The sequence below is a fragment of the Giraffa tippelskirchi genome, chromosome 7 (assembly GCF_054371585.1).
Source record: "Giraffa tippelskirchi isolate mGirTip1 chromosome 7, T2T-mGirTip1v1.2.pri, whole genome shotgun sequence".
Taxonomy (NCBI): domain Eukaryota; kingdom Metazoa; phylum Chordata; class Mammalia; order Artiodactyla; family Giraffidae; genus Giraffa; species Giraffa tippelskirchi.
The window spans coordinates 111765357-111784041 of NC_137281.1; the positions used below are offsets into that span (position 1 = coordinate 111765357).

General features: G+C 35.6%; 1 protein-coding gene and 1 non-coding gene across 12 annotated transcripts in view; one reads left to right on the forward strand and one right to left on the reverse strand.

Moving 5' to 3' along the window:
- Positions 1-18685, forward strand: part of ICE2 (interactor of little elongation complex ELL subunit 2) — a 68039-nt gene that overhangs the window by 34422 nt on the left and 14932 nt on the right. For 10 of the 11 annotated variants that reach the window (XM_081507573.1, XM_081507570.1, XM_081507572.1 and 7 more), the window contains 3 exons: positions 863-1862; positions 2549-2724; positions 7474-7603. In XM_081507573.1, coding sequence (XP_081363699.1) covers positions 863-1862; positions 2549-2724; positions 7474-7603 — 1306 coding nt within the window. Of the gene's footprint in view, positions 1-862; positions 1863-2548; positions 2725-7473; positions 7604-13477; positions 14640-18685 lie in introns of those variants that run through there. The other variant, XM_081507577.1, reaches the window with a different exon arrangement.
- Positions 15988-16094, reverse strand: LOC145516039 (U6 spliceosomal RNA). The gene has a single exon (XR_014061213.1). It is a non-coding gene; the product is annotated as a U6 spliceosomal RNA (small nuclear RNA).

The following is an 18685-nucleotide window of genomic DNA, read 5'->3' on the forward strand; positions in this document are numbered from 1 at the left end:
CTATATGTAATTACAATTTTAATGCTTAGAAGAAACCTAAGATGATGACACTATTGTCATTATTTTACTGATGAGGAAATTGAGTTTCAGAGAGGTAATTTAACACAGATGGATCTTTCTTACTCACTGCCTGAGGCTGTCAGAATATTTTTCTCTCAAATCCTAAACTGTAAGACAATTTCATGGTGTTTATCTAAAATACTCTACCAGACTAAGGAGAGATTTTGCTACTTGACAAGACAGTTTATTCCTGAATAAATTAAAACTGTCTAGAGTTCTTCCATGACTTAAACAGTATGTAAAAATCTATAACCTTCAATGGCTTCATGTCCTAAGCTACAGTAAAACCATTTCCTATCGATTTTTCCTCATGCTGCTGAGAGCAGTTTTCCCTGAGTGGATGTGTGAAGAAAGGTACTGATGTTAGAAGCTGGTGACTCTTCCACAGTTGCAGTTTCCTTAGAGTCTCAAGAGGCTTTCCTCCTGGTCACCTAAGTCCCTGCAAGAGCATATAAAGTGGGTGTGAATGGAAATCCACTGCCTTCCTGTTTGGCCTCACATTTCTTCTTTGAGGTCCTACTTGTTTTTGATTAGTGGGAATACCTCTTGAGATGTAGTAGTTTACAAGTATTTCCCATTTCCTATGGTATAGCAACTTGGAAAATTTTTCTGTGTTTCATCAACATTTCATTGGGAAGATAAGGGTAAATAGTTTCTAATACTCTGTCAAAGCAAGAACCTTTCAAAGCCATTCGACTTTTCATTCTCCTTTTAAAGAGTATGAACTGTTTGTGATGGGTCACTGATAGGTGAGGGGTGGCCTAGAATTGTTGCTAATAGTTTGCCAATGTATTTTCTTAAGATATCTTATGAAGTTAACGAGTGCCGAAAAATTGAGACCCGAGGAAATTTGGATCTGGAGTTTGATGATGATGTCACAGAACTTGAAACTTTTGGAGCAACCACCACCAAACCATCAAAGTCACCAAGTCCAGCAAGTACCTCCACAGTACCCACCATGACAGATACACTCACAGCCCCCAGCTTAGCAGACACATCTGAGGCACCAACTGCACCAGACATTTCTGCTCATTCTAGAAGTTTATCTCAGATTCTGATGGAACAGTTGCAGAAGGAGAAACAGCTGGTGACTGGTATGATAGACAGTGGCCCTGAAGAGTGCAAAAATAAAGATGATCAGAGATTTATAGCATGTGGTGAAAAGGTATCAAATTCTGACAAGTCGTTGGTGCAAGATAGTGACTTGAAAATATCTGATCCCTTACAGTTAGAAAGTTCTATGGAAATTGAAACTTCTAATAAAAATGATATGGCCACTGAAATGGAGAATGTTGATGAAAGAGTAAATGTTCTAGAGAACATGGACAATAATTCAAAGGAAAAGACCGTTACATTAGAAGCAGCTAACACGGAAGATGTAGTTCTTGACAGTAGTGAATCAGATGAAGACTGTTTAATCATTGATATGGAGTGTCAAAATAATAGTAACGGAAAGACAGCTGAAGTGGGTTCTAATTTAAGTTCTAAACCAGGTAGCCTAAATTCTTCCTCAGGACAGACTTCTACAGGAAACCAGACCAATAGTACTTGTAGTCCTGAAGAGTCATGTGTTTTAAAAAAACCTATCAAACGAGTATATAAAAAATTTGATCCAGTTGGAGAAATTTTAAAAATGCAGGATGAACTCTTAAAACCAATTTCCAGAAAAGTACCTGAATTGCCCTTAATGAATTCAGAAAATTCTAAACAACCTCCTATTTCTGAGCAACCCTCTGCTCCGTCAGATGCCTCTAGCTGGCCGAAGTCTATCTGGCCTTCTGCCTTTCAGAAGCCAAAAGGACGTAAGTAAATATTTACAAAGAATTTTATATTAACTCTTTTGCCTGTTCTTGTCCTTAGGTTTTTTCCCCCTCATTCCCCTCCTTTCTCTGTAATAACGTTTATGATCTTTACATAGTCACTGATGGTTCATTTTTGTGTAAAAACCTTCCCTCCAAAAATGTACCCACAGTCGTATGGATTTTTGTAATGTATGTTTATTCAACATTTACAATGGCCAATAAGCTATAGATAATGTGGTTTGCCGAGATGATGAAGGGGAAGTGCGTCAGAAATCATGATAAATATGTATTAATCTAAATTTACTTATTCTTGGTGTTAGACTGCAGTTTTGTACTTTTTCATTTTGTAAAATAGATATAAGGCTGCACCTCAGGTCTGTTATGCAGATGAGGTCTGCACCTCACCTCTATTATAAATAACACTACTTTTTAAAACTTTTCTTCTTTTTACTTCGTACGTTGTCTCACTGATGTATTTGTCAGTGAGGGTAGTAAGGTAAAAGGAGAACTTTAAAGCTTTGATTTGAGCTCTTGCTGGAGTTGCAATTAAAGTAAACAGAAATGCTAATAGTGTAATGGTCAGAGGAAATAGAAAGCTGGTAGTTCAATTGTTTTATCCTGGATTATGATGGATAAAGGGCTAATGTAGTTTAAAATAAAAATGATGAATATAATTATTTTTAAAGGATTGCCGTATGAACTTCAGGACTATGTTGAAGATACATCAGAATATGTAGCTCCTCAGGAAGGAAATTTTGTTTATAAGCTGTTTAGCCTGCAAGACCTGTTGTTACTTGTGCGATGCAGCGTCCAGAGGATAGAGACCAGACCACGTTCTAAAAAACGGAAGAAAATCAGAAGAGTAAGTTGTTACTTGGGGAGTTAGGATATAGCATAAGTAGGTGGACAGCAAATATTAAACATGCTATTGTGATGAAGTTTGATTTTAAGTTATTGATCATTCTTATAGTAGTTTTTTCAGGTCGAGATTTTCTAGTAAAATACTGAAAACACTTTTAATAAAGTGTTTAGTTGAATGTAATAGTCATGAGTGCTGATAACATTCTTGTGTGGACTATATATAAACTTTGTGGAAAACGGCACCATTATAGACTTGACCTAGACTGGCACATATGTTCCAGCTTTTTCTGAATTTGTCTTTTCCTTCATTGGCCCTTCTTTCTTTCTTTGAGAATCTTTTTGAGTTATTTTAGAAGTTTGCATTTTGAAAGGTGGGCCTTCATGCACATTTGAGGATGTCTTCCCAGGCTTGATAGAAGACTAAATATCTTCTTTTCTTTTTCCCCTATTGTTTCTTTGGGGATTTGGTGTAAATATTTTCCTTAGTTAAAGTTTTTGCTACAGTCTGAGTAATTGGTTCTTTGGGCAGTTTGTTATATTTGATATTTTAAGTTCTCTTTCAGGTTAGTTCGATTTTTGTGTATGTAACCAATAAATTTAGGTAAATAAAGAGGAGCTTTTATCGTATAAATGATTATGTAAGAAATAATGAAGTCTCTCCTTTGTTTCTTAATAAGATTGTTTCTGTTGTGTCCATTTTATCATAGTTCACTTTTTCTTCCGTTCTTTTCCTTTGCTTTTTTCTTCCTTCCTTCCTTCTTACCTTCCCCCCTCCTTTCCTCCTTCTGCTTTCCTTTCTTCCTTCCTTTTTTCCCCTCCCTCCCCTCCTTTCTTTTTCTTTTTCTTTCTTTTTTTTAATGTCTTTGGCCATCCTATGAGGCACGTGGGATGTTAGTTCCCCAACCAGGGATTGAACCCACACCCTCTACATTGGAAGTCCCAGCTCCTTCCTTTTTTGATGTTCTCTGTTTCTTGCTATTTAACCTGCCACCCATTAAGAATCCTGAGTGTTCACTGTAGAATATCACTGTGCTTTGGGCTAAGGAACAGTGATGTTCCAGCATTGACTCTTGTGGATCAAGTCCCTGACTACTACTTTTATCATATTAAGGTGTAGCTGAATTTAAAAAAGAAGAAAAAGAGAAGAAAAGTTCTCATAATTGGTATTCATCACTGGGTCAGACGTGAAATTTTAGAAACCAGCTGGTTTTGAATTAAATGTATGGTGGAGAGTTTTTTAAAAGAGAACATTATGGAATGACAAAATGCTATAGATCTGATTTTAGTCTCCTTTTTGATAAATACAAGTATTCTCTGTATTAAAAGATTTTATTTGCTAATTTTTTCCTGTCTCATCTGTACTTAACTGTGATGAAGTTAATGGCCATAGCATGCACATCTTGAATACATATAGTGTCAGTGCTTTGGATTGTATTTTCAAGATTTTATTTCATTCATTCTTACCTGCTATCTGATTTATTTGGAGGCTGACATCATTTCTGTGAGCCCATACCACTCTGTATTGATTTACCAGCTTAGAACACTTAGAAATTATTGATGGGCAGGCTCTCTTAAGTAAGGATGGCCTAGGAATATTTTGGACTCTGATTTAATTGTTCAATGAGATTACCTGTTAAGGACATTATCATTCACTTGACCAAAGTGAAATTTGTAAAACCTGATAGGAGAGTATTCACTCTTCATCAAAATAGATCAAAACCACAAAGCCCCAAAGAATAGCTAAATGGGAACCTTCTGTTTCTGATTATGTCAAACCCAGAGTATAATTTTAAAATTTTCAGCAAATACTTATTTTATCTATCATTATATGTAATAGTTTAGTATATGTATTTTAAATTACTTAGGAGAATGTGTTCCCTTAGGAATCATCTCCTATTTATCTGTTTTTCTCAAATGTTTTGTTCCATAGAAACTCAATAAATAAATATTGAATAAGTGAGAAAAAGTTGAGGTGTGAGGAGAGAGAGGAGGGTGTTAGGGAAGGAAAATTGAGGCACTAGTTGAAATGTTGAAGTGGTAGTGTTTTAAACTCCAATTAGGTAAGAATGCATCCTCATTAACATTTCCTTCTTAAAAACCAACTGGTTTAGATCAAGTTTTAAAACACTCAGAAGTCTCTTCAACTTCTTCTATCCAAGAACCTCATTTCTTCTTTTGGTTTTTCCTTTGGTTCTTCAATTCTCTGTTACTGTAGTTGAGATTTTAGTTTCCGGTATCATTTATTTTTTCTCATCAAGATTCGGCTTAATCTTGTACAACAGAGGGGAACCTAGAACAGCAGCCACTCTCAGATGATGAAAAAGAGGCTAATTTGGAACACAAGATGAAGCTAGAACTTACTGAGTTCTACATGTAGTTATGAAATCCAGACCAAATACCTCTGAATGATTTAATATTATATTATTGTCTGTCTCAGTTAACCAAATTTCCTAAGAGTTATATTCTGAAGTGATTAAAAAATTTAGATCCAATTATCTTGAAGTTTATATTGGCATTGTCGGTCCAGAGAAAAGTATCCCGAAGGTGCTTGAATCTTAGGAAACAACAGAAATGTACCTATTGGGATACTAGCTATGTCACTACCCTAGTGACAGGATACTAGCCATGAAATATTTAGGAATGTATGTAAAAGTTTGGAAGGTTTTTGTGATAAATTGGAAGACAGAAAACCAAGAGAAGCTTTCACTTAGAAGTGAATAATTAAGGGATAAAGAAAACAGTAAGTTTAACTTATATAATTTGAAAACTTTGTACTTAAAATTTCACTTTAATTTTGGAGTACTGAGATAAAATATTCAGACTTTTCCTTCCCTTGGCTTCCTGGAGATGGCAGTAGAATACATAAATTAATACCAGATTCGAGACTTAGCTTTATAGATATGACAGTATTATCAAAGAAAATCCCCCAGAGTACTTTCTTCAGAAAGAGTAATGTTTTTTAATTTGAAAAGAAATCTTGAACTAATTCTATTACCTATTCACGTTCCAAAAGAGGATCTTCTCAATTATTCTTTTTCCAACTCTGCTGTAAACTGGTTATGTGTCCTTGAGCACGTATCTGAACCCTTGAGCCTTCATTTCTTTATCTCTGGTTTTTGTTTGCAACTATAAGCAACCATAAATGCAGATTACCAATTGCTGAAGAATTATTATACAATTAAGTGATTTTTAGCAAGACAGCCCACTCCAGTATTCTTGCCTGAAGAATCCCATGGACACAGGAGCCTGCAGGCTATAGCGCCGCAAAGAGTCAGCCACAACTGAAGCGACTTAGCACACAGCAATAATAATGTCCTTATCGTAATTTTTTTTTTTAATTAAGGAGACACTGTAGGGAGCTTACTACTCAAACTTTGGCCCCAGAAACAACAGCTTGTTAAACATGTATAGACTTGGTTTTCACCTCAGATTCCGCATTTATGTTAAAATAGTTATTCACATGCACATTGAAATTTAAGAAGCACTGCTGTTGAGTTTTACAATATTCAAAGGTAATAATGAACCAAAGTTATTGTTCACAGAAATTTTACTGGATTTAAATTATTCTTTACACCACCATTATGTTAGGCCCACTAAATTCGCCAATTTATGAAAATCAGTCAGTCTGAAGCATTTATGAAGTAGTTTCAAGTATAAAAGTGAAAGACAGCTTAGTATAATTTCAGAAGTTGTTCAGTCGCTAAGTTGTGTCCGATTCTTTGCGACCCCATGGAATGTAGCCCACCAGGCTCTTCTGTCCGTAGGATTTCCCAGGCAAGAATGTTGAAGTGGGTTGCCATTTCCTCCTCCAGGGATCTTCCTGACCCAGAAATCAAACCTGCATTGCCTGCATCTCCTGCATAGGCAGGCGGATTTTTACCACTGAGCCACCTGGGAAGCCCCAGGGAAGCCCAATTTCACAAGTACTAACTGGCTATATAACTTTAAGTTCCTTAAATCATGTGCTTTTCCCTCTGCAGCTAGAAATGAAGAGACTGCTATTAAGATTAGAATTTTCTTTGACAGAAATGAGTTAATATGAGCACAGTGAACATGACTAGCATTATATTATTTTACAGGCATGTATTTCCTTACATCTCCTCATTTAGACTCATCATAGGTATAGTCATTTTGCTTAATCTGTACAGTCCTGACCAATTAAACGCTAAATGGCTAATTTGCCAAGTACACAGTATCTGGAATAAAGTCTTTTGTGTTAATGAAGAGAGTAACATCCATGCGTATTAATGTAAGTATTAGTGCTCATATATTCGTAGAATGAAAACAAGCTGCTCAGAGTATTTAAACCTGAGACAATGTTTAAACTAATGGTTTAAAGGGGCAAAAAAATCATACTATTTTTTACCCTCTTGAGAATTATTAGTATGTATTATAGTCATGGCTTCCCAGCTTCCAGTTTTGAACCTTTGGGCAATTATGTAACCCAGGCTGTATTCCAAGGATTCTGTCAGTCATGTTCAGTGACAGAAATAAAATATGTTTATGTGTGGAGAGGTATGTTGATTTTGGCTGGGGGTGAGGGTGGCTCTTGGTTCACGATCTCTTTTTTATCCACCACTGCCCATGTCTACTAAGGGTTCTATCTTTCTGCCTGCATCCAACTGTATTTGAAAGGATGAAATAAGATTACCTGAAAGCATTTTGAAAGTGACAAGGTTATACAGGCAAATGTATTTACTGTTCATAGTAAATTAATAAAGCTTTATAAGAGTATAACCTTGAATTGCAGCAATTTCCAGTTTATGTACTACCAAAAGTGGAGTATCAAGCTTGTTATGGAGTTGAAGCTCTGACTGAAAGTGAACTCTGTCGCTTATGGACTGAAAGTTTATTGCATTCCAACTCCTCATTTTATGTTGGTAAGTTAAACAAGAGTCTTTGTTCTCCTTTTTAATTCCTTTGTAAATATACACAGTTCAATTCATCTGAAAATTCTGTACTTTTAATTTTCAGTTTTCTGATTGTGTTAGTATTTCTTTCTATTAAAACATTTCTACTGCAGAGTTAAATAGCAGAGTGTGAGGAGTGATTATCATATGTTTCGGTTTCTCTCTTATTCCCTTATTAGTTGCACATGAATGTCAATGTAATCATTTTATTTTTAAAATATGTTGGAGTGTAATGAAAAAATATAGATGTGTTTTCTAACAAGCTTCTTTTAAAAGTACTATATAATTGGTTTTAAAATATTTTTTGAAATTTTCTTAAATTTATGACATTTTAAAAATCTCACTTATTATCTTGATAAAATAGTTTATTTACTTTGTTTTATGTTAGGGGAATAGTTAGGCAGTATCTTAATTTGTGTTGGCTGGGTTCATGTACAGTTAACATACTTCAGACAAAGGATTACTTGATAATCATTGATATTGTTCCATTCCATTGGAATGCTTACTCCTATACTTCTCAATTCATCTCTTATATTTCACTCTGTGCCAGCCATCTCAAGCTGCCCTTCCTTCATGTGATTTCCTTCCTTTGATATCTCAATGCATTGCTTTTTTTTAACCACTTTTACGGTTTGTTGCTTTCTACTTAATTGTTGTTTTTTTAAAGCCTGTCCTATCTTCCCATTGGGCTTCTCTTGTGGCTCAGCTGGCAAAGAATCCACCTGCAATGCGGGAGACCTGGGTTGGATCCCTGGGTTGGGACAATCCCTTGGAGAAGGGAAAGGCTACCCACTCCAGTATTCTGGCCTGGAGAATTCCATAGACTGTATAGCCCACGGGGTTGCAGAGAGTCGGACACGACTGAGCGACTTTCACTTCACTATCTTCCCAGTAGACAATAACTGGTTTAAAGTCAGAGTCTGATGAAACTTTATATTCTTGTAGTGCTCAGCATAATTTCTGGTATGTAATTAAGTGTTATAAGTGTGCTTTTCTTGGTTGATCCAAAAATAGGTCACTCACTTGAAAACCTTTTCTGTATTTTGGTTAATCAATATTTTGTCTTCATATTTTATGAGAGTGTTAATTAGATCACTGATTCACTCACTCTGCTTAACCCCAAAAGGAAGTAGGTAAAGATTGGTGGTGCTGTAGCCTCTTCCTGCCTCTTCATACACACTGCCAGAAGTTTGGTGTAGTAGTTTTCAGTCAACAACCACAATTTCAGTGTTCCTCCAAAGACCTGTTGCCATGAAACCCACCAACAGTCTTCATGTAAACTACCTGAAAGCAGTTGTCAGCCACATCTGTGTTAGGAGGGGACCAAACAAAAACTTACTATTGAAATCCTTTTTAAAGTACTAACAGAGAATAGACATTCTTGACTTAAACATTTAAGGTTGTGTTTTTTTTTAAAGTAAAGTTTAACAAATAAAACTACCATCATTTATATCTATATGATTTACTTCATCAAAAGGTCAATAGTCACCCCTTAATTGCAGTTTCACTCTGTGGTTTCAGTTATCTTCAACTAGTCAAACATGGTTTGAAATAGTAAATGAAAGATTCCAGAAATAAGCAAGTCATAAGTTTTAAAAAGCACACCATTTTGTATAGTGCCTGGGATGTGAATCACCCCTTTTCTAGTCTCTCCAGCCCATTAGTCACTTTGTAGTATCTCAGTTATCAGTGCTTATCTTCAAGTAACCCTTTTTTTACTTAACAGCCCCAAAGTGCAAGAGTATGTGTTGCTGGTGATTTAGATATGCCTAGGAGAAAAGTTATGAAGGATAAAGAACTCTTGTTTGTTTTGCTGTCAAACTGCAAAACAAACCTCAAACCGCAAAGGTTATTGTCACAGAGCAGATAAGCATTAGTTAAAATGAAAAAGGCATTCAATTTGTAAGATATTTTGAGAGAGAGGGAGGGAGAGACATACCACATTCAGAAATCTTTTATTAGAGTATAGTGTTAAAATTGTTCTATCTTATAATTAGTTATTGTTAAACTCTTACTGTGCCTAATTTATACATTTAACTTTATTATAGGTATGTATGTGTAGGAAAAAACTATATGTAAAGTTTGGCACTATCAGTTTCAGGCATCTACTGGGGGGCTCTTGGATTATGTCACCTGTGGATAAGGGGGGACTACTGTACTCTGTAAAGTCATAAGTAATCATTGCCTTACCTGCTGTTTATCATCAGTGAATCCTATCTACTGATAAGCCATTCATTTTGATGTAATGAGGTGTTGTGTTTAGTGTCTTTGACACCTGTTTGGTGAGAAACTTATGCTGTATTCTTATATGGTGTGTTTGCTTTGTTTGGGTTGTTTTTCATGTGGGGGTGAATATTTCAAAATACTATTTTAAAAACATCTGTGAGTTTTGAGATTTTTTACAATTTTATTTTATTACTCTTTTAATTTAAGGGAAATGTTGCAACAGGAAGGGAGTTTAGGAGAATGGACTTGTAAATAAGTTTTTGCTACAGTTACTTTCAGGAAATAAGATAAAAACAGAAAGTAATAGTCAGTTTGTCCTCATGGTGTCTGGAATGACTGAATATAATTAAAATAAGTTGTATATCAGGTATGACTCTAAAGTAGCATGTGTGACTCATTCAGTTCAGTTCAGTTGCTCAGTCGTGTCCAACTCTTTGCAACCACATGAATTGCAGCACGCCAGGCCTCTCTGTCCATCACCAACTCTCGGAGTCTACCTAAACCCATGTCCATCGAGTCAGTGATGCCATCCAACCATCTCATCCTCTGTCGTCCCCTTCTCCTCCTGCCCCCAATCCTTCCCAGCATTAGGGTCTTTTCCAATGAGTCAACTCTTCGCATGAGGTGGCCAAAGTATTGGAGTTTCAGCTTCAACATCAGTCCTTCCAATGAACACCCAGGATTGATCTCTTTTAGGATGGGTTGATTGGATCTCCTTGCAGTCCAAGGGACTCTCAAGAGTCTTCTCCAACACCACAGTTCAAAAGCATCAACTCTTCAGCACTCAGCTTTCTTCACCGTCCAACTCTCACATCCATACATGACCACTGGAAAAACCATAGCCTTGACTAGACGGATTTTTGTTGGCAAAGTAATGTCTCTGCTTTTAAATATGCTATCTAGGTTGGCCATAACCTTCCTTCCAAGGAGTAAGCGTCTTTTAATTTCATGGCTGCAATCACCATCAGCAGTGATTTTGGAGCCCAAAAAAATAAAGTCTGACACTGTTTCCACTGTTTCCCCATCTATTTGCCATGAAGTGATGGGACCAGATGCCATGATCTTAGTTTTCTGAATGTTGAGCTTTAAGCCAACTTTTTCACTCTCCTCTTTCACTTTCATCAAGAGGCTCTTTAGTTCTTCTTCACTTTCTGCCATAAGGGTGTTGTCATCTGCATATCTGAGGTTATTGATATTTCTCCCAGCAATCTTGATTCCAGCTTGTGTTTCTTCCAGCCCAGCGTTTCTCATGATGTACTCTGCATGTAAGTTAAATAAGCAGGGTGACAATATACAGTCTTGATGTACTCCTTTTCCTATTTGGAACCAGTCTGTTGTTCCATATCCAGTCCTAACTGTTGCTTCCTGACCTGCATACAGGTTTCAGTCTCTTTATTTTGTAGTTCTACCTTACATTGTGTAGACTTGGTGGTTTTAGTTTTAAAGGAGAGTGCCTATCTACAGATGGTCAAGAGGTAAAAGATATATAAAAAATATTATTTAATACATCTCTCTTCAAAAGTATTTGTTATTTCCCTTTGACATCTAAATAAAGGCTAATTGAAAATTATTTTTACCTGTTGGGAGCCTTTCTGGAACTACTGCCGGATGACAAAGTCACGGCACCAATCAAGAAGAAACTGCAAAGCGGTTTCTCTCCAGGATCGGAACCTTCCCTCCTTCCTGTTTCTATGCTTCTGTTGTGGCTAACTCTGTTTTGTTCTTTGATGGCTGGAGTTGTAAGGGCTTCCACGATGAGGTCATGAGAGTCCAATAAAAACAAAAATGATCCCTTGCCCCAGAGAAACATTCCAAAAATGATTAAACCTACTGAGGCCCCTGGCTGGTGGGTCCCTAACATTCAGCCAGGGAATAAGGCCATGATCATTTGGAAAACAAGCCCTAAGCCTATTGTGATCTGGCCTCATGAGGAGATTGTTATTGATGACTGGAAAACTTGGGTCATGTATCAGGGAAAATTACAGAAACTAAGCCAATTGCCTTTTCCCCTCAGAATCTAAGCATAAACAGAGAAGAACTATATGAATTGTATTGTAAATGATTTCTAGGTAAACTGCAAAAGACTTGTCCCTGCCAGAAATAGTCTTGTATTATGTGGGTAGATGGTAAACAAGCCACCGCTGACAATGGCTGTACTATGAGAAAGTTTTACCCTTAGCCACTGCTATAGTATTTATTCACTGAGGCAAGACGCTGTACTCGCTGTAGTAGCAGGCTGTACAGAAAAAGTAGATGGAATGTTACAATTCATAGACTATGTTCTAGTAAAATAAAAATAGGTTTCGGGGTAAACATGTAATCAAAATGTGACAATAGACTAGGAAAAAAACTTGTAACACATCTTAGAGTTAGGGGATGTTGATCTGAATGGAAAAATATTGTAAGAATCATTACGTAGAAGAACATGTGCTATATAAATAGAGACTAAAGCAATAAAGATTATGGTCCTTGGGCCATCAAAAGCTTTCTGTCTCCTTTCTTTTCCTTTCGCCGACGCCGTTCATCCCTTGGGGACCCCTGGACCAGCTGGAGCGGGACTCCGGCATTTACCTGTATGATGCTTTGCTAGATATGAGTTACAGTATACACTTCATGGCAAATAGATGGGGAAAAAATGAAAACAGTGACAGATTTCATTTTCTTGGGCTCCAAAATCACTGCAGATGGCGACTGCAGCCACAAAATTGAAAGATGATTGCTCCTTGGAAGAAAAGCTATGACAAACCTAGACAGCATATTTAAAAGCAGAGACATCACTTTGTCAACAAAGGTCTTTATAGTCAAAGATACAGTTTTTCTAATAGTCATGTACATATGTGAGAGTTGGATCATAAAGAAGGCTGAGTGCTGAAGAATTGATGCTTTGAACTGTGATGTTAGAAGACTCGAGAGTCCTTTGGACTGCAAGGAGATCAAGCCAGTCAATCCTAAAGGAAATCAACTCTGAATATTCATTGGAAGGACTGATACTGAAGCTGCAATACTTTGGCCACCTGATGCAAAGAGCCGACTCATTGGAAAAGACCCTGATGCTGGGAAAGATGGAGGACAAGAGGAGAGGGTGACAGAGGATGATATGGTTGGATGGCATCACTGATTCAGTGGACATGAGTTTGAGGAAACTCTGGTAGATAGTGAAGGACAAGGAACCCTGGCATGCTGCAGTTCATGGGGTCACAAAGAGTTGGACTCGGCTTAGCAACTGAACAATAACCCTTGAAATTAGTAATGTGTTTCTTTTCAAGTATTCTGTTTTTGATTCTGTGTGTCAGTCTTCTTCCCTGTACTATTCTTGTCCTTTTAGTTTCTGCTCCTCTTAGTCTTCCAGTATAACAGCTCTTAGGATATTGCTGTGTATTTTGTTTTGTTCTCTTTGCTTCCTTATGTGTCTACCACTCTCAAACCAAACTATAATACACTTGAAATACTCCAAAATTTTCCTTAGAAACTGTATATGTGTGTTTTATATATAAAGTAATACAGCAGTATTTCTAACTGTCATTAATGAAGTATGTAGTGTAGGTCAAGGACTGTATATCCATTATTACCAATCCTCACTATTCTGTAAAATAAGTGTTGTCTATCTTTGTTTTACAGATGAGGAAACTGAGGCTTATAGAGTTTATTGCTCAAGATTACAGTTTGTGGGAAATCCAGGATTTATATCCATGTGTTTTCCGATTCCACAGCCTGTGCTTTTCCATTATAATGGAATGTAGAAATCATGCTGAATGTGTGAGTCAGAAGATACGTGTATGAGTACTTCATACTTTACAGTTTTCTTTTTACTTCGGGTAAAATCATTTAAGCTTGTGAGTCCTCATCTTTTTCATCTGTAGGTAATGGACATAATAATATTTTGTTCAGGGAATTCTCTGGCAGTCCAGTGGTTACAGCTCAGTGCTTTCACTGCCATGGCCTGTGTCCAGTCCCTGATTGAGGAAAACATACCACAAGCCACACGGTGCAGTCAAAATAGTAATAATAATAATAATATTTTGTTGAATTACTCAGGGACTCTATACACAAATCCTTTTTCTTACAGTGATTATGTAATTTTTGTCGTTGTTCAATCGCTCAGTTGTGTCTGATTCTTTGCAACCCCATGGACTGCAGCATGCCAGACTTCCCTGTCCTTCACTATATTATATTATGTAATGCCCTGAAAGTACACTTCTTAATGAAGATAAATACCACAAGACAATGAAGTTATACTTCGTATATTTTTGAACTGAGAAAAAAATAGCTATTAACCTAAAATTTAGATAAAAATATGAGAGTGAAAAAGGATTTCTTAGCCAAAGATTAAAAGCAGGCTAAAACAACAACAAAAAAACCTGAGAACTTCTCTATATTTATGCATAATTTTCAAAAAGATCTACATAGTACTACTTCTGTCCTAAAATATTGTCAGTTGTAACATATACCTTTGTTTTGATGATATTTTTCTTTCCTATATGTTATTTTTTAAGTATAACATACATTCAGAAGAGTGAAACCCACTCCACTGTTCTTGCCTGGAAAATCCCAGGGACGGAGGAGCCTGGTGGGCTTCTGTCTATGGGGTCGCACAGAGTCGGCCACGACTGAAGCGACTTAGCAGCAGCAGCAGCAGTGCACAGCTTGTGGGATCCTAGCTTCCTGACAAGGGATCAAATCTGTGGCTGCTGCAGCCCTGCCCATTGGACCACCAGGAAATTCTCCAGTTTTCTATTTTAATAAATGTTTATAAATCAAAAAAAAAAAAAAGAAAGAAAAAGACCTCTCAGGTGGTAAAGAATGCACCTGCCAATGCAGGAGAAAAGTGAAAAATGTACAGCTCAAGGAATTACATAACAAAGTCTGCACCTCTATAACTCATACCCGGATCAAGAAGCTGAAAACTGCCAGAGACCCATCTTGTGCCACTTCCCAATATACCCTTCTTCCTCTTCTCCAATAGTAACCAGTGTCCCGCCTTCTGACGTAATCATTTGGTTTTCGCCAGCTCTGTACAGATGGAATTATAAAGTTTTTCCATTTATGCCTTCTTTTGCTTAATAGTTTTTGAAGTTTATGTTGTATATAACAGTATTTTTCTTTTCGACATTTTCCTTTTTAAGAATATACCACCATTTATTTATGCATTTAACTTTGAGACCCTGTTTCAGTTGTTTCTATGTTAATGCAGCTATGAACATGTGTCTGTTAGAGCAATGTGTATGTATTGCTATTGGGCACATACCTGAGAGTGGAATTACTGGGTCGTAGCTTAAGCTACATTATCTTCAGTTACATAATTCCAGAAAGCTTTCCAAAATGATTATACTAATATACACTTATATTAGCAGTATGTGAGGGTTATATCTTCTCCACATCCTTGCCCACACTTGGCATTATCAGTTTAATTTTAGTCACGCTGGTGGGTATGTATTATTAACATCTCATTATTGTTTTAATTTGCTTTTCCTTGGTTATTTATGAAGTTGGACACTTTTTCATGTGATTAATAATCATTTGGATGTTCACATTTGTGAATTTCCTATTCAAATCTCTTTCACTGTTGTCAGGTTTTTGTTTATTTGCTTGTTAGTTCTTTGTTGGTTTCAAATGTTACAGGTAATTTTCTTCTGCTTTTGCCTTTTCAGTCTCTTAATGGTATCATTTAGATTTAATAAAGACAAATATTTAGCCATTTTCTTTATGATTAGTGTTGTGTTTTTTTGCCTGGTTTAACAAGTCTTCCTTACAGCAGCATCATGAATATATCTTCTGGAAACCTTTCTAAAATTATTTTTGAATTTCCAGATACATAGTTTATGTGGTATTTATTTTTGCATGGAATATTAAGTGGGTGTTTTTTTTCCAGTTTTCAGCACTGTTTATTGAAAAAGACTATCTGTTCTCTGCTCTCCCATTTTACTTGGGTTATATACATGAATCTAAGCTGGACTCCCTATTTCTTTATCCTGTTTTAATTACTCTAGTTAGAGTAATTACTCTAGCTAGACAATTAGCACTGTCTTAATTACTTTACCTTTATAAAATCTTTTACTGTTCGGTGAAGCAAATCTTTTTTTTTTTTTAATTTTTTATTATTATTTTTAAATTAGTTTATTTATTTTTTAAAAAATATGGAACGCTTCACGAATTTGCGTGTCATCCTTGCGCAGGGGCCATGCTAATCTTCTCTGTATCGTTCCAATTTTAGTATATGTGCTGCCGAAGCGAGCACAAATCTTGTCAACTTTTTTTTTTAATTCATTTTTATTGGAGTATATTTGATTTGCAATGTTGTGTTAGTTTCAGGTGTGTAGCATAGTGAATCAGTTATACAGACACATATATCCACTCTTTTTTAGGTTCTTTTCTCATATAGGTCATTACCGAGTATGGAGTAGAGTTCCATGTCAACTTGTTTTTCTTCAAAAATTTCTTGGCTGTTCTTGGCTCTTTGCATTTACAGATTTTAGAATCAGCTTGTCAGTTTCAGCCAACAGCAACAGGAAGATTGGGCTTTTTGTTAGGAAGTGCATTGACTCAGTCAATGTGGAACAGATTAACAGCTTTATAATAACAAATCCTTCAATCTGTAAACTTTAGTTAGATATTCTTCTATTTATATCTTTAATTTCTATTAATATCTTTATGATTTTCTTGGTACAGTTCTTGCACATCTTTTGTTGAATATTTTTTGTTGGTGGCTGATAATTTTATGTTATTATAAATGATATTTCTGAAATTTTATTTTCTTATAGGCTGTTACTGATAATATAGGATTTATTTGCATATTAATTTTGTATGTTGACCTTGTATCTTAGTAACTTGGCTAAGCTTATTCTAATAATTTATATTTTCAAGTTAAGCAATTATGTTCTCAGGAAATAATGACTGTCTTCTTCTTTACAATCATTATACCTTTTTTTTTTCCTTGTTACCTTTGCCTAGAATTCAAATAGAAGGTAAATAATGGGCGTCCTTGCCTGTGTCAAATCTTAAAGGAGGAGATGTTCAACATTTCACCATTTTATGTACTGTTTTGTATGGGTGTTTGTGTATGCCTTTTGTTTGAAGAAAGAAGTTTCTTTCTATGCCTAGTTAAGAATTTTAATAATGAATGGGTAAAAAAAAAAATTTATCAGATATTTTCTCTGTATTTATTGAGATTATATGATGGTATAACTTTTTTATTCTACTAATGTGATGAATCATATTCATCAATTTTAAAATGTTTATCCAAACTTGTGTTCCTGCCACGATTCCAGCTTGCTCATGGTATATTACTCTTTTTAAATATTGGTGAAAGTGTTAGTCACTCAGTCACGTCCAACTCTTTGTAACCTCATGCCTCTGTCCAAAAATTGGTAGATTCAATTTATTATTTATCTTCCCATCTGTGTTTATAAGTGAGATTGACCTGTTAGTTTCCTTGTGAGGTATTGGTATTAAGTTTATGTCTTAAAATGATTTGGGATCTCTTTCCTCTTTTTCTGTTATCTGGTAGAATTTCTATAAAAATCAGTGTTATTTCTTACTTAAATGTTTGGTAAAATTAATGTGTGAAGCTTACGGGCCTAGAGTTTTCTTTTTGAGGAGTTTCTAATTATCAGTTCAATGTTTGCTCTGTTTTTAAATTGAAGTATAGTTGATTTAGTGTTGCGTTAATATCTGTTGTAGAGCAAGATGGTTCAGTTATACTACATATATATGTGTGTGTGTGTATATATATATACACGTTCTTTTTATAGTATTTTCCATTATAATTTAATCATGGGATATTAAATATAATTCATTGTGCTATACAGTAAGACCTTGTTGTTTAATCCATCCTTTGTATAGTAATTTACATCTGCTAACCCCAAATTCCCAACCCACCCCTCCCCCACTCCATGTTTCCTGGCTTTGTTTCTGTTGAAAAGTCAGTTGTTTATCCATTTATGCTGCTTTGCAAGTAATATGTTTCTTTTCTTTGTCAGACTTTAAATTTTATCTCTCTTCCTTTCAACAGTTGTCCTACATTGTACCTATGTTAGTTTTTTGTTGTTGTTGTAAGTATTCCTTTTTACATGTTGTTCATTTTATAACATATGTGATGTGATGACCTTTACCATTTTGGGAGAATTCTCAGTCATTATCTCACCAAACATCACTTCCTCCTCATTTGCTTTCTCTTCTGGGATCTAGGTTGTATTATGTTACATCTTACTGTGTTCTGAACATCCCTTACATGCTCTTCTGTATTTACCCTCCTTTTGACTCTTCATGCATGATTCTCAGTATTTTCTTCTAGTTTATTAATTTCCTCTTCAACTATCCCTAATACACTATTTCACCCATCACTTGAGTCCTTAATTTCATTTACTGTATTTTTTAGTTCTAGACTTTTCATTTGGTTCTTCTGTATACATTTCTGTAGAAAGTCTTTTGTATAGTTTCTATAAAAAGTCTCAATTATGTCTTAGGGACAATGAATACATCTTAGGTGTATTAGGCAAAATTGCTTTAAAGTCTGTATCTAATACCTCTGTTATCTAAAGTCTTTGCAAGTCTTTTCCATTATTTTTGTGTGTGTTAATTTTGTAAGTCTTCCATAACAAAGTACCACAAACTGGATAGCTTAACACAATAGATACTTCTTGTTTCACAATTCTGAAGGCTGGAAGTTTAAAATGAAGGTTATAAAAGGCCATGCTCCTTCTGAAACCTATAAGAGAGAATCCTTTGTTGCCTCTTTTTCCTTTTGGTGTTTGCCAGCAATCCTTGGCATTCCTGGCTTGTAGATATATCATATTCATCTCTGCCTCTGTTATCATGCAGGATCTTTTT